We start from the raw sequence: 21,465 nt of genomic DNA, 5'->3' as shown, positions 1-21,465 counted from the left end.
ACCTTGGGGCTAGAAAATGGCTCAGCAGTTAAGAGTGCTTAACTGCTCTTCCAGAGGTCCTAAGTTCAATTCCCAGTAACCACATGATGGCTTACAACCATCTATAATGGGATCTTATTCCCTTTTCTGGTGTGTATGAAGACAGAGCACTCATATACATAAAATATGTGAATAAATAAATCTTAAAAAAAACAACAGCAAATCTTTTGGTTTATCACAGACATAGTTAAATACTAAAATTAAATCTGGTTCTCTACACAGCACCTTTAAAATATGATGCTCACATAGAAAATAGCATACCTATTTCATCTATAAATATGATGGAAGGTTGCAGCTTTATGGCAAGGGAGAAAACAGCAGCAGCCAGTTTCTGAGATTCTCCATACCACTTATCAGTCAGTGTCGAAGGCTGAAGGTTAATAAATCGACAGCCTGCTTCTTTGGCTGTAGCTTTGGCAATTAACGTTTTCCCACAGCCTGGAGGTCCGTACAGAAGAACACCTGAAAATCAACATCATTTCATTATTACCCTTAAGAAAATAAGAGGTTTCTTTGGTTTACATGATAATACATAGTACTAATTTCACACACAATAAAATTTTCTCAATATTCAACTCCTCTAAGGTATTTTAAAAAATGGACTATATTAGGTTCAATGTCAGCAAGGATAGGTATTTGGAGATTACAGCATCACAGTTCTTTTTCACATGCAAGGGTCCAGGTCAAGATCCTAAAAACTATTATCTTGAAGTACAAACTCATACCTCTTGGTCACTGGCTGACCAATCAAACCATCCAATGCCTTCCACCTTTACAAGCTACGAGAGTACCACAGCACCCTGAGAATAACCTCTAGGTAACAGCAGCCTCCAAACAGACTGCAAGACACATTCTGCCATTGCTCACAGACTTACATCTCCACAAAAAGGACATGCCTTTTCTCTAAAAAGGAATTATCAGTCAGTACCATTTCCAAAGTATAAAACTATGTAACCCCCTATAATCTTTACTGATAGCAATCTGCCCCTAAATACAAAATAAGGTGGTTAATTTTTTTTTTTTTTTTTGGTTTTTTCAAGACAAGGTTTCTCTGTGTAGCTTTGCACCTTTCCTGGAACTCACTTGGTAGCCCAGGCTGGCCTCGAACTCACAGAGATCCGCCTGCCTCTGCCTCCCGAGTGCTGGGATTAAAGGCCTGTGCCACCACTGCCCGGCTAGGTGGTTACTATTTCAACATATTAAGATATCTTAACAGTTTATGGTCTTAAATATTTTGGCAATCGCCAGGCGACGATGGTGCACTCCTTTAAACCCAGCACTTGGGAGGCAGAGGCAGGCAGATCTCTGTGAGTTCAAGGCTAGCCTGGTCTACAGAGCGAGATCCAGGACAAACACCAAAACTACACAGAGAAACTCTGTCTCAAAAAACCAAAAAGGAATTTTTTTGGCAATCATTACTGTTTTTCAGTTAAAAGTAGCATTTTCTGAATCATCACTAAAATTATAAATTATCTACAGACAGGCTTGTCTTAATCCAGCCTTAAATATTTAATTTAAAGCTCAATTTTTCTCATACAATAATATTTTAGAAATGACAATATCTATAGATGGTATATGATAGAATTAACTGAAAGTATTTTGGAAGTATTTAATATTGTCTCAAAACATAATAAAAGTAAAACTCAAAGCAAGTTGGGAAGTGGTGGTGCACACCTTTTATTCCAGCACTCGGGAGGCAGAGGCAGGAGGATCTCTGTGAGTTTAAGGCCAGCCTGTCTTGTCTACAGAACGAGTTCCAGGACAGCCAAGGGAAAAAGGAAAAAAAAGTTCAAAGCCAGAGAAAAACATGATGAATTTCCCCTTCAAAAATTACTTTAAATATTTTTAAATGAAAATTTTGGCTGGGTGGTGGTTGTGTACATCTTTTATGCCAGCAAGTTCCAGGGCGGCCAGGGCTATACAGAAACCCTATCTGAAACACATACATACATACACACACACACACATACATACACACACACACACACACACACACAAATAAATAAATAAATACACATAAATAAATAAATAAATAAATAAATAAATAAATAAATAAATAAATAAAGGATAGACAGGCAGATAGATAGATAGATAGATAGATAGACAGAACTTGTTTCCACAAACTTAACCATTTTTTTTCACTTCAAAATAATGTTCAAACTTTTCCTTAAGTATACACATATTTTTCCCACTGGTTTTCATTTTTTAAGACTAAAGTTATAATATCCACCAACCCAAGTTTAATCATTTTAAACTAAGCTTTCTAAAAGGCCTATTTTAAAATTTAGATCTCTAAGCTTTGTCATCAGTAATTGTCAATATTTTCAAGCAACCTTTTCTTTTGAAAGGTTTTGCCACACACGTACACAGCTCAAACTGGCCTCACACTTGCCCTCCAGAGTACTGAGACTTCAGGCATGTGCCACCATGCCTGGCTCTTCTTTGCAATGTTTAACTAAGTCATTTAGGTGCTTAAAATGTTTACTGACACTTTATGTGGGGGTAGCCACGTAAAACAATAAAGAATAGTAAGGTAATGTCATTTCATTTAATGCTGAAAATACATTTAGGATCACATTTTAAAGTGGAATGCAAATCTAACTAGCAGCAAGCTTTTGTATATCTGTTAATTAAATCTCAGAGTTTTTAAAACAAAGTACTGATACAAAAGCTCCTGTATTTTATACACTTTCAGCTACACCATCACTTTACAAATATACACAGTACCTTAAGAATCTGACTCACTTCAAAGTATACATTTATCGCTTTGAATATTTCACCCATGGTGTAGCTATATTAATTCTTAGCAGATTAAAGTTTTCCAACTATTTCTCATCACAAATTACAATTAGTATTCTCAACTATGCAACTATTAATGTCTAAGAATTAAATGTGCAATAAAAGCTTTTAAGTGTCATAATCCGGGCTGGAGAGATGGCTCAGAGGTTAAGAACACTGACTGCAATTCCAGAGGTCCTGAGTTCAATTCCCAGCAACCACATGGTGGCTCACAGCCATCTGTAATGAGATCTGGCGCCCTCTTCTGTATACATAATGAATAAATAAATTAAAAAAAAAAAGTGTCATAATCCTCTCGTAGATGGAGCTATGACAAAGTGCATGTGAGGAGATGTCAATGTCTCATTTTATGACCAGGATCCTTCCTAAGTCTTACAGTACGTTTGAGTGCTATCATTGGAATTACCCATTACATTCCTATATGGATGCTGTTTCACCAACACTCAAATAGTCTCCTAACATTAGCAATGAATCCAGCAAGGCTAGTCAAAGTAGCACCTCTTCTCTTTTTGCTCAAGTGGTCTCCATGGCATTAACATGTATGATGAGTAATATACAGTTCTGTAAGTAGTGAGACACTGCAAACTTTTCAGATTTCCTGAACTAATCTGATACTTCCACAACAGATCCAACAAATAAAAAAATGTTTTCTTCTATAAAAGTTTAAAAATTCACACCCTCTTTAAAGGTTAATCTTTGTGCCTTTTCCCCCTAGACAGTCTCCCTCTCTGATGCTGGGATTACAGGCATGTATCACCACATCTAGCTATACTTATATAGGATCAGCTAAGATGGATTTTTTTTTATAAAAGCTTTGCATGGTTAAGTGCTATAAGTAACTAGAAGATTAGGTTAAGTAATAACACATGCATAAACAAATCCAAATTTGAGATGATCTTCAGTAGTGATAAATTTATTTACATAGAGTAGACAAGCATTTCAAATAAAGGGACTATTGTACAGTTGTCTTATAGGAAGTAGAATTCACCAAAATTTCAAAAGTGGAAGAATTAGTGAATATTTTAAAATTCTTTATAAAACAATTCATTGGAGCTCAGCATTCTACTAAGAATCTGATTTCATGGAAAACAGTCCCTAAAGGCAAAAAAACTCCATGTTTTCTAGCCTCTCAAAGCTTAGGCAAATTCATACACTAACAGTACCTTTTGGAGGCTGCAGAAGCCTGGAATTCTCAAACAAATGCTTCTTTTTGATAGGTAAGATGACTGTGTCCTTCAGATCTGTAATGACATCATCTAAACCTGCTATATCACTCCATGTAACCTGGCAAAAGTTAAAGTCAACATTAATTTCACACCTTACATACATGTGAGCATGCACACACAGGCACCCCTCCCAATGGCAAACTATTTTATAATTTGATAATTACATGTGAATAAAAGGTTAAAGCTGTAGATAAAAATAAAAATAAACTTTTCATGGGAGTAACTAAATTAATAAATTCTATGACACTGGGGAAAAAAGAATTTAACAATTTCTTACTACTGAGAAAAACACCATGCTGGAAGCATTGCTCAGGAATAGGAGACCTTGTCTAGCACACAAAGCCCTGTTGCAGGGTTCAACTCCAGCAACAGGAAAACAAAAAGCACACACATGCAAAACCTGTAAAGATTGAATAAGGTAAACTCATTCCACACATGAGAAAGACACACTCTGACATTAAAAAAAAAGACTGAGAACAGTCAGGCGATGGTGGCGCACGCCTTTAATCCCAGCACTCAGGAGGCAGAGCCAGGCGGATCTCTGTGAGTTTGAGGCCAGCCTGGTCTACAAAAGTGAGTTCCAGGGCAGCCAAGACTGTTACACAGAGAAAACTTGTCTCGAAAAACCAAAAAAAAAAAAGACTGAAGAGCAAACTTACACAAATAACTTAGCACTGGCTACCAGGGAAGAATTCACTGTGAATGTAATTACATTATTGTGAAACACAACAGAAATTAGTTTTAGAAATAAGATGTATACCCACCAAATTGAACTTCCAATTTTTATTCATGAAAAGTACAACTGTTGAGTTCAGGAAAATGACAAGAGAACAAAGAGTTCAGATCTCTAGAATGCACATAAAGGCAGGTGGGGCTAATTCTAGCAGTTAGGAGGCAGAGGCTTCTGGGGAAGCTGGCCTGCTAGACTCAGCCGGACTCATATGCTTTGGATCTAGCAAAGGACCCTTGTCTCAATAAATAAAGCAGAAAGTGATTAAAGCCACCTGATGTCAACCTCTGACCTCCACATCCATGTATACATATATAACTTCATATTCATGTTCACAAGCACATGCAAAGACTCACATACACACAAATTCACACCATATACATACACACACAAAAAAAATAAGTAAACAAAACAGTCAAAAAATAGGAAGAATCAGGAGCTGGAGAGATGGCTCAGAAGTTAAGAGCACTGTGAGCTCCTTTTCCAGAGGCCCTGAGTTCAATTCCCAGCAACCACATGGTGTCTCACAAGCATACATGCCAGAACACTGTATACATAATAAATAAATAAATCTTTAAAAAAAAAATTTTAAAAAATAGGAAGAATCTTAGTAAATCATAAGTAGATATATATATATAAATTTTTTTAAAATAGTATAGAAAAAGCTGGGCAGAGGTGGTGCATGCCTTTTATCCCAGCACTCAGGAGGCATGGGCAGGCAGATCTCTGTGAGTTTGAGACCAGCTTGGTCTACACAGTGAATTCCAGGACAGTCAGGGCTACACAGAGAAAGCTGTCTCAAAAAAAAAAAAAAGAAAAAGAAAAGAAAGAAAGAAATAGTATTGAAAAATCTTCTAAGTCATTAATCCCAGCACTTGGGAGGCAGAGGCAGGTGGATCTCTGAATTTGAAGCTAGCCTGGTCTACAGACTAAGTTCCAGGTCAGCCAGGTTCTACATAGAGAAAACCCTGTCTTGAAGGGGAGAAAAAAGAAAGAAAAATGAAAAATCTTAAAATCTTCTACACTCCACTTTTAAAAATAAATAGGGGTGTGGGTGGTATGCTGGAGAGATGGCTCAGTAGTTTCGAGCACTGGCTTATCTTCCAGAAGAGCCAGGTTTGATTCCCAGAACCCACATGGCAGTTCACTGCCATCTATAACTTCAGTTCCAGGGGATCTGATGCCTTCTGGCCTCTACAGGCACTAGGCAAGCATGTGATGCACAGAAATACATGCAAAGAAAACACTAATGCACATAAAAATAAGTACATAAAAATGTAAAAATAAAATAAATTATAGGGAGGTCTTGATTAAAACCCCTCACTAACATGTGTGAGGCTCTAAGTTCAATCTCCAGCACCAAGCACCACATACACACACACACATACAACAAACAAACAAACAAATAAAAAAGGAAAAGTGAACCTAGACCTCACTCTAGCTAGCACAGTAAATGATCAAGTCAGAGGCAATACTTTACAATGTATTTACTCTCTTTAAGCTTGGGCCAGGGGAACAAACCAGTAGACAAATAAAAGAATGCTAGTTGTAATCAAAACAAAATATTGTCTATTAGTACATCCTTATTCACAAACAATTACAGTTGCCTCTCCTCCTCACAAAATATTGATACTGGAAATTTCTAAGTAAAAATAAAGCAGGGGCTTAATTCCAGAGTATGTATATATCTCTGCATATACATATAATAAAGACACAGATTTTTATTTTCTAGACTTAGATATGCAGCTATCATATTTCATTCTACAAATTTATACCAACATAGCATTAATGTGTTAGCTAAGTATATTCTATATATCTGTTGCTATATTTATACAGTAACCTGGAATTTATAAATTATATTACTCTGATCTTCAAAAACTTTACCAAATAAGTAAACAAATACTATTATCCTTGAGGATAACACATGAGGGATCTGAAACAGGAAATCACCTGCAGAGGCACTGAGTTCTTAGAAAACCTGGTATTCAGGATCCTATGTTGTTGACCATTTTTAAAAAATTAGGAAATCTAGACTAAGCTCTCCAATTAAAGACCATATGGTTATACAAGTTTCCTACACTGCACGAATTTCACTAAGCCTTTGTGTGCCGAGTTAACACAGCAGGCTTCAGACAGTATCTTTAACAAGCTGGTCCTTGGCTACTATCTGGAAACTTAGATTTGGAGAAATTTCCTACCATTCCTTGATAAAAACAGCTCACTGTCCCCAAACTGCCTAACAATATGGTTTATGGAGACTATCTCTTTTCCTGTAGGAGTCCAGAATTTTGATACACATATGGAAAAGGAGTCTATATGAACAGGCCCCAGGAAAAACACTGGATTATGTCTCCAGTAACCTTTCTGGTGGTGATACGGTACATGTTGTCCTGGCTTGATACAATAATGGACATGGTCTTGTGAAAGCACTTGGAAAGCACTCTTAGGAAAGTGCCCGGCTTTCTCCAGGCTCTGATCCACTCTTTTTTTCTATTGCTGCTCTGTCTTGTATCTAACGCATGCAATGAATCACATATGTGTTGGCAACATGCTAAGTCCCTCTTGACTCCTCTTAGAGACCCTCCGAAATTAGTCATGGTCTTTCAGATCTTTGATACAGACTGCCAGATCCCCCATCCCGCAAAAAGTAAAAGTAAAACAAGATTAAAGATACATACATGCATATTAAGAGGGTCTACTAAATGAGCAGCAATACTCATTTCATATTCTGAAAGCTTCACATTTTTCACACCAATTTGCTTCATCAGTTTTTCTGCCTAGAAAGGAAAAAAAACAAGCATCCTTTGATATTTAGACACTGACAGTTCAAAACAGATAAAATAGAATTCTGAACAGTAATGAAGAGAAGACATAATACTTTTCCAGGGATACTCTAGGCCCCTTGTGACTTTTGGGTTAAAAAAAAACTGAGGGTCTACTCTACTGAAACCAAGAAAATTTAACCAGCTTTTGAGAAGTGAAAGCTCGGCACGCACAGTGGTAGGAAAAAACTCAGAACTTGGGAGGCTGAGGACTGAGTGAGAGCTGGGCACAGTAATGTCTGTAATACCATGGCTGAGGCAGAAGGGCTTAAGGACATCCTCTGCTACCAAGCAAGTTCAAGGTCATCTTGGGCTACATGAGACCAGTCTCAAAAGGGGTGTGTATGTCTGTGTGTCTGTGTGTGTGTGTGTGTGTGTGAGTGTGTGTGTGTGTGTGTGTGTGTGTGTGTGTGTGTGTGAGAGAGAGAGAGAGAGAGAGAGAGAGAGAGAGAGAGAGAGAGAGAGAGAGAGGGAAGGAAGGGAGAGAGAGAGAGAGAGAGAAGGGAGAGAGAGAAGGGAGGGAGGGAAGGAGAGGGAGGGAATAGAACACATGATTGAAGAGATCAGTTCAAGCTCCCTTGGCTCCCAAGAGACCTCAAGGTAATTTGTTTTCTTTCCTAGTAGGATTATGATGACAGTTACAGGTAGAGTTGTCAATATAAAAGCCCAATGAGGGCTGGAGAGATGGCTCAGAGGTTAAGAGCACTGGCTGTTCTTCCAGAGGTCCTGAGTTCAATTCCTAGCAACCACATGGTGGCTCACAACCATCTATAATGAGATCTGGTGCCCTCTTCTGGCCTATAGGCATATGTGTAGGCAGAACACAGTATACATAATAAATAAAATTTAAAAAAAAAAAAAGCCCAATGAAATAATATCAACAATAGACAACTGAGTTTCTTTCCTTATGTTAATAAAGTATCTGAAACAGATATCCAATTTCCTTGAACTTAAGATATCCACAAGAAGTGTTTGTACATGTGTACTTTTAAAGTTTTAAGTTTTATTTTATGTACATGAGTGCTCTATCTACATATACGACTTTATGCTAGAAGACGGCATCAGATCCCACTACTGATGGTTGTGAGCCACCATGTGGTTGCTGGGATTTGAACTCGGACCTCGGGAAGAGCAGCATGCTCTTAACCACTGAGCCATATCTCCAGCCCCCTCCTTAATCTCTTGAACATGCATACCTTCTTCTTTCACTACCTATAAATAAAGCTTTTGTGTCAGCTATTAAAGGTGTCTATTTTAGCACTGGTTAAGACAATAATGTATTCTTCCCTGTACGCCTTGTACAGGCCAGACTCAAAAAAAGTGGATTTCAACCAGGGACATTATATTTCCCAGGGAACATTTGACAATGTCAAAAATACTGTCTGTCACACTTGGGGACGAGGAGGACATGGTGTTATCAGCATCTGTGAGTTATGATCCCTTTGGAGGTCTAAAGACCTTTTCATATGGGGTCTCATATCAGATATCCTGTAATGTAATGATATTTACAATTCCTAAAAGTAGCAAAATCATAGTTATAAAGTAGCAATGAAGTAATTTTATGGTTGGGGTCACCACAACATGAGGAACTGGGTCACAGCATTAGGAAGGTTGAGAACCACTGATATAGTCAGTCAAGGCAAGACACAGAATTATCAAGCCCAAAATGTCAAAAGTACAGAAACAGAGAAATCTCAAGTTTTTCCTTATTAGCTAGCCGCCTTGAAAATGTTATTGTATGTCACAACTGTCTACTATAAATAATAGCCTTTACTAATACATGGAATTTCCTAAATAAAAATTACATTGCGAGCTAGTGAGATGGCTCAGCAGGTAATGGAGCTTGCTGTGAAGGCTGAAGACCTATGTTTGATCCCCAGGACCCACATGATGGAGGGAGAGAACTGACTCTCACAGGTTGTTCTGTGATCTCCATCACATCTCTACTGCAGGTGTGTGTGTGATGTGTTCACATACACAACAAAAAAATTTTTTAAGTTAAAATATAGTTTATAAAAATAGAAAATACAACATCATTTACCATCTCTCTCCTGCAATAGCAATTCCATTTATGACTTCAGGTTGTGTTGTTAACAATGACAGAAAAGGTAAAAAGAGGGGTTAAAGAGATGGCTCAGTCATTAAAAGCAGTGACTCCTCTTCCAGAGGACCCAGGTTTAACTTCCAACACCCACATCATGGCTCACAACCATCTGCACCTCCAGTTCTGGACAAACAGATAACCTCTTTAAGCCTAAGAAGTAGTTAGTACCTATTGTCCTAGCTAGGGTTTCTATTGCTGTGAAGAGACACCATAACTCTTTTGAAAAAACAAACAAACAAACAAAAAAGACAGGGTTTCTCTGCATAGCCTTTGGCTGTCCTGGAACTCACTCTGTAGACCAGGCTGGCCTCGCACTCACAGAGATCTCCCAAGTGGTAGGATTAAAGGCATGTGCCACCACTGGCTGGCCACAGTAACTCTTATAGAGGAAAGTATCTAATTGGAGCTGGCTGACATTTAGCACAATATATATATAGTTTTCAAGTAAGTCTTAATTATAATAATCCATTCATATAGGGTCTTCTACATGAGTAATTCAAGAGTTCACAGAAAAGAAAAAAGGACAAACTCTTTATCTAAAAGCTCTGGAGCTGGAGAGATGGCTCAGCAGTCAAGAACGCTTAGGGCCTATCCAGAGGACCTAAGCTGGTTCTCAGCACCCACACCCGTAGCTAACAACTACCTGTTAACTCCAGTTCCAGGAAATCTGCCAACTCTTCAGGCTACCATAGGAACCTACATTCATATCCACTTACACAAATAAAAATAAATCTTTAAAAAAAATACAATGAAATGAAAAGCCCTGTTACCAAAACAAAAACTGCTAAAATGATAAAAAAAAAAAAAAATTATCAAATTCTGACCTAAGACTTAAACTGATTTCCATGATTTGAGGGTGTTGGGAGGAGAAGAGGTGTGAGGGATGGGGAAGAGATACATTGTTACAATCAGGTACACAATCAAATTAATTTCTTTTAAAATTAATTTAGCAACATAACAGTCAAGCATGCTGGCATACAGCTTTAATCTCAGCATTTGGGAGAAAGGAGAATATCTATGAGTTCCAGGCCAGCATGGTTGCATAGTATGTTCCAGGCCAACCAGGGCTACATGTCTCAAAAAAATTCAAACAACAAACAACCCCTATATTGTACCCAGAAGAAGCCTCACAAGAGCTCAACTACACTGGCTCCTTAAGTATTTCAAACTTTGAGTATTAAAATCTGTGAGAAAAAAATTTCTGTTGTTGGCAAAACCCCCTCCAAAAAAATAAATAAAAGAACCCTATATTGATCAGACTTCACAGAGTATTAAAATAGTGAAAATAGGCTGACAATACAAGCTAGACTTCTCACTAATTATTTTATAATCAAATTCAGGCAATAAATTTACAAATGTCCAAACTCTTTTCAGAAACATATTTACTATGATATTTATGAAACTGTGGCTTTCACTTTTTACTAATTAGGTATGATGCCTAATATGTAAAACAGCTACTTATTTATATCTGTCTCCCATGCCTATCTATAGCATTTGAAAAAGCAAATGCCATCTCTTTTTATATAAATGTTCATTAAATGAATCAGTCACAACTCATAAAATAAACCTAAGAAGCCATGAGTATAAACATCTTGTCCTCAATAGCAAGAAAGAGCTGAAAGATTTCTTTAAACCTTTTTTTCAAAACAGAAATCAAACACACTTATCAACCTAGTAAAGAGATGGTCATAAGAGACAGCAGCTGAAAACAGTAAATTATAACCAGTAACATTCTTAAGCTAATTCTTCAGAATTTTAGGTAGTGTATGTACCAAGTCTAAGACTTAAGTCTAATAAAATTTAATAAAACTTAAGTCTAAGTTCATAAGTGTTTACAAATTTATATGTCATACAAAGCAAAATGTTTATTGTTGCCAAAAATAATTATTTGTGTTTGCTCTGCTAAAGATTTTCACCCATATTCATTTCTATCATGTTCCTGATGAAAATATTCTAATAAGAATATTGTTTTATTAAAGGCCAGCCTGGTCTACAGAGTTCCAGGATAGCCAGGACTGTTTCACAGAGAATCCCTGTCTCGAAAAACAAACAAACAAACAAACAAAAAAGAATATTGTTTTTAAAAAACAACAACAACTGTATTTTCACCTTGGGGTAACTCTAACCAAGCAAGTGAAAGACTTGTTGTATGATAAAAACTTTAAGACACTGAAGAAGATATCAAGATAGAAAGATCTCCCATGCTCATGGACCAGTAGGTTTAATATAATAAAAACGGCCATCCTACCAAAAACAATACGCAAGTTCAATGCAATCTTCATCAAAATTCCAATACAATTCTCCACAGATATTGAAAGGACAATTTTCAGCTCCATATGGAAACACAAAAACCCAGGATAGCTAGAACTATCCTGAATAATAAAAGAACTGCTAGAGACATCACCACCCCCAATTCCAAGTTGTACTACAAAGCTTTAGTAATAAAGACAGTATGGTACTGACACAAAAAAAGACACATTGATCAATGGAATCGAACTGAAGACCTAGACATAAATCCACACACCTATGGATGGACACCTGATTTTTGATTAAAAAAAACAAACAAAAAACACAGAAACAGAAATACACACTGGGGGAAAAAAAACAGCACCCTTCACAAATGGTGCTGGTCAAACTGGATGTCTGCATGTAGAAGAATGCAAACAGATCTATACTTATCACCCTGCACAAAACTCAACTCTAAACAGAAACAACTTAGATATCCTTCAATAGGAAAATGAATAAAGAAAATGTAGTACATTTACACAATGGAGCATTACTCCGCTGTTTCAAAACAAAGAAAGAGCCGGGTGGTGGTGGTGGAGGTGGTGGTGGCGGTGGCGTGGCGGTGGCGGCGGCGGCGGCGGCGGCGGCGGCGGCGGCGGCGGCGGCGGCGGCGGCGGCGGCGGCGGCGCACGCCTTTAATCCCAGCACTCGGGAGGCAGAGCCAGGCGGATCTCTGTGAGTTCGAGGCCAGCCTGGGCTACCAAGTGAGTTCCAGGAAAGGCGCAAAGCTACACAGAGAAACCCTGTCTCGAAAAACCAAAAAAAAAAAAAAAAAAAAAAGAAAGAAAGAAAGAAAGAAAGAAAAGAAACCATGCAAATTGCAGGCAAAGGGATGGAGCTAAAAAAATCATCCTGAGTAGGTACCCCAGACCCAGAAAGACAAATATGATATATCACTTATATGTGGATATTAGCTGTTAAGTCAATGATAAACAAGCTACAATCCACAGAACCACACAGAGGTTAGGTATAGAGTAATGGACTAGTGGAACAGATAGATCTCCCTAAAAAAGGGAAATAGACTAGACAGTGATGGATAGACTTGGAGGACAGGGGGCTGTGAGGATCAAGTGGAGATGGGGAAAAGGGAGGAAATACAGGGAGAGACAGCTAAAATTAAGGGCCATTTGAGGGGTAGTATTAAAACCTAGTACAGTAGAAACTTACTAAAATACATACATACATGAAAGTGATCTAAATGAAATCACCAAATAATGGGGGAGACAGAGTGTCAACTAAACACCTCATTACAAATGAAGCTTTCAATACCAGGACTGGGTTACCTCTAATGGAGTAGTTAGCCAAAGGGGTACCAAAGGAATTCCTAAACAACTCAGGCTGTTGCCAAGACTATAGGTTATTCTCCATGAACTGACAGAAAGGCTCCATTGCTTAAGACAATACCTACACAACACACTGAACAGGGAGAGGTCGTTCTGGTGATTACATGGAGCCTTCACCTCTACATTCTAGCATCTCTGGTACAGGAAGGTACATAAGCATGCTATCAAATGGGGAACATAAAATGTGGGGATACACTGTATCCCCCAATATATTGTGCACCCTAATAAACTTATCTGGGGTCAGAGAACAGAACAGCCACTAGATATAGAGACCAAAAAAAAAAAAAAAATGGTGGCACACACGCCTTTAATCCTAGCATTCCAGAGGCAGAGAGCCGACTGGATCTCGGTGAGTTCAAAGCTACACTGGAAACAGCCAGGCATGGTGACTCACGCCTTTAATCCCAGGAAGTGATGGCAGAAAGAAGAAAGGTATATAAGGTGTGAAAACCAGGAACTAGAGCTGGTTAAGCTTTTAGGCTTTTGAGCAACAGTTCAGCTGAGATTCATTCTGGATGAGGACTCAGAGGCTTCCAGTCTGAGGAAACAGGATCAGCTGAGGAATTGGCAAGGTGAGGTGTCTGTGGCTGGTTCTGCTTCTCTGATCTTCCAGCGTTGACCCCAGTACCTGGCTCCAGGTTTGTTTTTATTAATAAGACCTTTTTAAGATTCATGCTACAATAAAACACCAACCCAGCCACAAACCCTGATCTACGATGATACCTTGTGTGCAAGATATGCTGGGCACTAAAGCTAGGGCAATGGTGGCACAAAGCTTGTGGGTGTAACTAACATATCTAATTTGACTTAGGCCCACTCCACAAGATAGAACCCACACCCAACACTGCTTGGGACTTGGGTGACCAAGAACTTGAGACTAGACAGCCCAGGGACCTAGGGTAAAAATAAATACTACTGTTATGAAACAAACAAACAAACAAAAACACCTTGCAGTAAAATGACTCCTAATAACACTCTGCTTTACTCATAGACCAGTGCCTTGCTCAACCATCACAGAAGCTTGCTCCTGAAGCAGATGGGAACAAATACAGAGACCCACAGACAGACTTTACGCAGAGAACAAGAGACCTTGCAACACTCAGTCCTAAATGGATGTCTCCATCAAATCCCTCCCCTCAGGTCTCAGGGAATCCTGTGGAAGAGAAGACAGAAAGCACTGAAGAGCCAGAGGGAATGAAGGACACCAAGAAAACAAGCCCTCTACATCAGTGGTTCTCAACCTTCCTCATGCTGTGACCCTTTGATAGAGTTCCTCATGTTGTAGTGACACCCCCCCCAAAATTATTTTCATTGCTATTTCACAACTGCAATTTTGCTAGTTAGGAATCCTAATGTAAATATCTACTATGCAGGATATCTGATATGCAACCCTATGAAAGGGTCATTCAACAGCCTACCCCACCTCTGGTGGGGCACAACCCATAGATTGAGAACCGTGCTCTACAATGCGATCAAATCAATATGATCACAGCTCATATCAACTCAGAGACTGAAGCTTGGAGAGGTCTGCACCAGGTCCTGCACATATATTATGGCTTCCAGTTTAGTGTTGTTACAGAATTCCTGAGTGGGTGAACAAGTAGGTCTTTGATTCTTGTGTCTTCTCTTAGGCTCTTTTCCCTCTGTTTGTTTTATCCAATTTCGATATGTTAAGTTTTTGTTTTATATTATTATATTTTATTTTATTATTATCCCTTAGAAGCCTGTTTGTTTTCTAATGAGACAGAAAGGGAGCAGATCCAGATAGGAGAGGAGGTGGGGGGCTGGAGAGATGGCTCAGAGGTTAAGAGCGCTGCTTGCTCTTCCAAAGGTCCTGAGTTCAATTCCCAGCAACCACATGGTGGCTCACAACCATCTGTAATGAGATCTGGCGCCCTCTTCTGGCCTGCAGGGATATGTGCATCAGAACACTGTATACATAATAAATAAATAAATCTTTAAAAAAAAAAAAAAAAGGAGAGGAGGTGGGAAAGAATTGGGAGTAGAGAGAGGGGAAACTGGAATCAGGATACATTATGTGAGGAAAAAAAATCTATTTTCAATAAAAGGAGAGAAGAAAAAAGCAATTAGACAAAAACAAAACAAGAACAAAAAACTATTTTTCATTCATCATTTTTCTTCTGATGGTTGAGCAAGGCACTGGTCTATGAGTAAAGCAGAGTGTTATTAGGAGTCATTTTATTGCAAGGTGTTTTTGTTTGTTTCATATTTACAGAGTAAAAAAGACTTTGAGGATTGATATTGAGAAGACGTACAAATGAATTTCTGCATGTGATTTATAGTCTTAGCTTGGGTAAAAAATATTTGCTAGCATAGGAGACATGACCTTCACACCCTGCAATCATACCTGTTTCTGAGCTTCTACTTTCTGCTTTCTGGTTGGGTCAATCGCATCTACCATCCATTTGATAGTGAAGTATGTTACTGCACCAAATATTGTTAAACGGAAAATTAAACCAACAACTTCGTTCCGACTCAATGGACGAGAAAAGGCTTCAGCATGTACCATCTTGACTATTAACCTTAAAAAAAAGAGAGAGAGAGAGAGAGAGAGAAGTCATTAGGAAATAACAGTAGTTGTTAAAATTGGGAGAGAAAGTGGATTGAACTAAGTAAAAGAAACTAACTTCTGGTCAAAATAAATCACTGCTTATCATTCAAAAAATGTCTCATTTGAAGGAAAGCTATCTTTTTAAATGTTAAGTAAACAAACAAATTAAAAGCTTCCCTTAGAAACTGAAACATAATAGATACAGGTTTAGTTAGAGGAGAATACTTATTAAAAAGTATAGTGGAAGCCTGATGTGGTGGTGAATGCCTTTAATCCCAGCACTCAGGATGCAGAGGCAGGTGGACCTCTGTGAGTTTGAGGCCAGCCTGGTCTATAGAGTGAGTTCCAGGACAGTCACAACTACACAACGAAACCCTGTCTTGAGAACAAAGAAAAGGTATAGTGGAGATATTATGTTACTCTTAGCTTTTAGATATGCTTCAGAGAATCTGGAAAACAATAATTTTAATATTAATCCAACTGCAGAAAAGGAGGCTAACAAGAGTTTTACTAATCCAAGCGTATATATTTATTCTATTGTGCATAACAAATACCAAGCAGTTTTTGGAGAGTGAAATCTAACTACAAACTGACTCATTTGTTTCACATACTTATATTTAAGGTTTTTAAAACCTGCTCAAATTTAAATGTGCACCTTTTTTGTTTATTTGTTTGGTTTGGTTTGTTTCTTTGTTTCTTGAGACAGGGTTTCTCTGAGTAGCCCTGGGTGTCTTAGAACTAGCTATGTAGACTAGGCTGGCCTCGACCTCACAGAAATAAATATGCAGTTTCTTAATTGATAAGTGACATTAAATTCTTTGAACCATCCTTTGCTTCCAACAATAAAGTAAATATGAAGCAAGAAAACTTTCAAAAATTTTGAACCAAGAAAATTAGTCTGGAGGTCTGGGGATTTAGCCTAGCAAATCAAGATCCTGGGTTTGGTCTTCAGCTTAGGGGAAAGGGGTTACGGTATTTGCTGGAGAAAAAAATTGCAAACTGTTGTGGGATAGTTGTACACTGTGAAGATATATTGCTGTAATTCGTGTAATAAAAAGCTTAACGGCCAATAGCTAGGCAGGAGAGCGAGGCAGAACTTCCAGGAAAGAGAAGACTAGGGGAGCAAAGAGAGAGACGCCATTGAGATGCAGAGGGAGTCAGACATACCGAATTAAGGAGAGGTAACAAGCCAACTAAATAGAACGTAGATTAATAGAAACAGGTTAATTTCAGTTGTAAGAACTAGTGGGACAAGCCTAAGCTAAAGTCGAGCTTTCATAATTAATAATAAGTCTCCATGTAGTTATTTGTGAGCTGGCGGGACAAGAAAGCCCAACTACAACAAACTATACATCTGACAAATGATTAATACCTAGACTATATAAAGCATTTAAAAACTTAAAAACACACACAACACCCAATCACTAAATGATAGTCTAATGAGGTAAATTAAAACTGCCTTGACATTCCATCACATCCCAGTCAGAATGGCTAACATCAATAAAACAACAAATGCTGGTGAGGATGTACAGAAGCAGGAATCATGTTTATACAATACTAGTGAGTATGAAAGTTGCTGCAACTACTACAGAAATCAGTATGGAGACCAACTATACCACACACCCAAAGAATTGTAAGCATACCAAGAGATACTTGCACAATCATGCTTTTTGCTAAACTACTCCCAATAGCCAAGCTATAGAACTAGAACTAGCCTAGATGTTCATCAACAGATGAATGGATGGAGAAAGTGTGGTACACAATGGGATTTAGTGAGCTAGAAAGAAGAAATGATCACATTTTCAGGGAAATTAATGAAGACTGGAGAGCATTATGGTAAGTAAATGAGCAGGATCAGAAAGACCAATATAGCATGTTCTATATTTAAATTTAATTTTTGAGCGAGTTCTAGGACAGTCAAAGTTACACAAGAGAAACTCTATGTCTAAAAAAAAAACACACACACACACACACACAAAAAACCCACAAATAAACGAACAGAAATAAAATTTAGAAATATAAATGTAGGGAATGAAAGCACAAAGGACAATGAGAGGTAAAGAAAAGGTCTAAAGCAGCACTCTCAACCTGTAGGTTGAGACTCCTTTGGGGTGACGGACGTATCAGACATCCTGCATATCAGATATTTACATGTCGATTCATAACAGTAACAAAATTACAGTCATGAAGTAGCAACATGGTGATTTTATGGGGGTCAACATGAAGAACTGTGTTAAAGGGTCGCAGCATTGGAAGGTTGAGGACCACTACTCTAAAGGGAAGGGTGAAGGGGAACAAGAAAGGATAATGGACTGACTACAGTGGCATGAAAACGAACGGAGGATCTGGACATGGCTCGCATGGAATCCCTGTACTTGGGAGCCTGAGACAGATTGTCAGGAGTTAGAGGCCTGTCTGGAGTACACAGTGAGTTGTAGGACAGCTAGGGCTACAGTGAGATCCTGTCTCAACAAATAATAGGTTACATAAAAAAAATCTATCACAGCCAGGCAGTGGTGGTACGTCCGTCCCTTTAATCCCAACATTTGGGAGTCAGAGACAGGTGGATCTTTGAGTTCGAGGCCAGCCTGACCCACAAAGTGAGTTCCAGGACAGCCAAGACTGTTACACAAAGAAACCCTGTCTCGAAGGAAAAAAAAAAAGAGCTTATCACAAACAAAAGAATGCACCCATAAACAGGGGGAAAGGAGGTGATGTGACTACTTTTAAATATGTTACATCTCTGAGCAACTATAACAATCAGGTTTACAGCAGGAATTCACTCCAGTGTCAAAGGCAGTACCTTCACAAAATAAGCTTAGCAGGAAGGATGTGACTATCACATTTTAGGAGATAGGATATCAGTGTCCAACAATGTCTTTAAGCCTTGGCAAGTGCTGGGAGAAGGGGAGAAGAAAAAATACACATACATATTAACTCGTGTAGAAATAAACAAACCAGAATCTAGACTGTTCAGTGATAGGTGCTAAGATTAATTAATATCCATGTTCCTTCTAGCTCTAAAACACTTTTCTTACTACTGCTAAGCTAAAATGCTTCTCATTGGCTTTCTCTGGAATAGCTCTAATATTTGTTTATAGCTGTGAAGTAGAGAAAAACCTCTGAATTCTTTCAGTCATCCAACAGCATTGTCAGATTGCTAAAGTATTTCCAAGTCAGTGTTCACACTTCTCTGTCAGGAACCATTCATATCGCAGTAGTTATTTAAACGAGTAACTGAAAGACCTCATTTTGGATAAAGAAACTTTGGCCTAGGATAAGTAGTTCACTCAATAAGAACTGCCCAAACATCTCCAAAAATGTGCTAAAATGGCTAATACATAGTACTCAAAAATACAGTGCAGTTATATTAATTACTAAAGAAAAAAATGGAACTAACTTAGCCACCAAATTATAATTGCCTCATGTAACAAATCACAGTATGGATTAGTATCCATAGTATTATCCATTAGTATGGATTTCAAATATAGGACACATGACAGTCAACTTCACAAAGGACCTGAAAATTTTACTTCCTTTGTCTTTATCCCAATAAAGCTGCAAAAACAGTTGGTAATAATCCAATAGGTGGAATAAGGGCTTTGTTAATTTAATCTGTGAAAAGTCATGACATTCCAATAAAGTTTTTGTTTTTCAAAAGTTTGGGTCAGAGCTGGGTACAGCAACAAAAATCCAGGGATCTCAGCACTCCAAAGACTTAAGACTTAAGGTTCAAGGCTAACCTGAGCTGCACAGGGTTCAAGATTAACCTAAACTACACAAAACATCCCTGCCTCAAAAAAAAAAAAAAAAAAAGAAGTTTTAATTAGAATGTTGAAATTGCCATCTACTGGGTAGTCAGTGAATTACAAAGGTAAATCAGGGCTATGGGCTGTTTCCAAAGCACATTTCCTTAAAGTCATCAAGACAGTAACAATTTTTAACCCTATCAAAAAACAGCCAAGGACAATTCTTCCTATTCCAAAATTAACGGTGATTCAAGGCAGATTTAAGACTACTGCATGCCTACCTTAAGTGACTTCAAAATCCTGAAACGTCCTGATAGAAATGGAAAATTTTATACAGTCTCCATAGATGAGATGTACACCATTCTATCATTCACATAGCATTGATATATCTGCAGAATAAAGCTATTACAGTTCCTTATCATTACAAAAATGTGTACAATAAAAGCTACAAGCGTAGAGAATGTATTTCAATTTTGCATAAACACTAATTTTAGCAAAATATACACAATGCTGTATACAACTAAGACACACCACAAAACCGATGTGATTGTTATCTTTACACAAATACAACTTCACACAGTAGTTTCACTTTGAGCTCTAGTTTCAGTGCGGATACCGTATCTTTCAGCAGCCTACTAACGTTTATTATACTGCAATATTTTCTTCCTAAGTCACTGCAGTAGTCTACGAACGGTCTTTCAACTCGGCTATCAAGGCCATGCAGACGCAGCCTGTGACAATGAATGCCTGCTGCGCTCCGAGCAGAGGACAGGTCATTATTAACATCAGCATCTTCTGAGAAAGCGTGGCCAGCCCTGAAGAAACACCTCCGCCTTTGCACAAAGAGGGCAGGACAGGCACGAGCGGACCGGTTCCTTCCAGCCGCCTCCCTACAAGCCTGCTCCTGAGGTCGCCCAGAGCGCCCCCGATCCTCCCGGGACCAGGCCGCCTACAGGAGATGTCCTTGCGAGCGGCCCAAGTCTCCCGCCAGCGCCGAGACCTGAGGGCTCGCGCCGGGCCGGGCGCCAAGGCGAGGCCCCGGACGCCCTTGGAGGTTAATCCGCTGGATCCGGCTGGGCCGGGGCAGCGCTCAAGTGTGACCGGTGTGGGGGGCAGGTGACTGTCGGGCTAGGCTCCCCAGGTGAGCGCCAGGCCCTCGGGGACCCGGAGGGATGGGGGGACGCACCTGGCCCGGCCCCGCGGGAACCCGCTACTCACCCAGAGGCAGGACCAGAGGCGATAGGAGCCCTAGCCCGGCCTCGCACAGGAAAGAAATGCCGCCTGGGAGAGAATGCTTCCGGCCGGAGCCACGCCCCCCCGCACGGAGCATGCGCAATTCTGCAGTCCGAGCCTCAGGCGTGGAGACACGGCCCCGGGCGAACTGCTTCTCCCATCCTACGCCTTAGTATCTATCTGCTGTGCCGATACATTTAGGAAGGTGGATAGGATGTACATGACGCTCCCCAAAGTCTCCGAGTTCGGCTTCAGAGACTCACAAACTGAATTGGGGAAATGCGCTTGACACGTGAAATCCCTGTGCTGCTCTGGAGCTGTATGCAAGCCTGAGAGAGGAGCCTTTTACAGAAGGCAAAGAAATACTTCCCTGCTCTGATAAACTTCCACTACCCTCGGCAAGTCCTCATGCTGCTGCGCAGACGCGCATGGCCTCACCATTTGCCTTTCGGTTTCTAGAGTGAGCTCACCCTCTTCCCCCATCTCTGTACTGACACCTGGAGGTGGCGCCTGAGAATCCGCTGAACGCATGAGCAGCCAGGCAGACCAGGGAGGTCTGGCA

General features: G+C 39.3%; 1 protein-coding gene across 3 annotated transcripts in view; it reads right to left on the bottom strand.

Moving 5' to 3' along the window:
• Positions 1-20,962, bottom strand: part of Atad1 (ATPase family AAA domain containing 1) — a 47,130-nt gene extending 26,168 nt beyond the window's left edge. Inside the window, exons 1-6 of one of the 3 annotated variants that reach the window (XM_059258918.1) lie at positions 20,889-20,957; positions 18,725-18,818; positions 15,718-15,892; positions 7,473-7,571; positions 4,002-4,122; positions 301-501 (exon numbers count right to left, since the gene is read on the bottom strand). In XM_059258918.1, coding sequence (XP_059114901.1) covers positions 301-501; positions 4,002-4,122; positions 7,473-7,571; positions 15,718-15,879 — 583 coding nt within the window. In that variant the 5' untranslated portion in view covers positions 15,880-15,892; positions 18,725-18,818; positions 20,889-20,957. Of the gene's footprint in view, positions 1-300; positions 502-4,001; positions 4,123-7,472; positions 7,572-15,717; positions 15,893-18,724; positions 18,819-19,951; positions 20,077-20,888 lie in introns of those variants that run through there. The other 2 variants (XM_059258923.1, XM_059258929.1) reach the window with 2 other exon arrangements.
• Between the last annotated feature and the right edge of the window lie 503 nt (positions 20,963-21,465).

The sequence above is a fragment of the Peromyscus eremicus genome, chromosome 1 (genome assembly GCF_949786415.1).
Source record: "Peromyscus eremicus chromosome 1, PerEre_H2_v1, whole genome shotgun sequence".
Classification (NCBI taxonomy): Eukaryota; Metazoa; Chordata; class Mammalia; order Rodentia; family Cricetidae; genus Peromyscus; species Peromyscus eremicus.
This window is presented reverse-complemented; position numbering and strand designations above follow the sequence as displayed.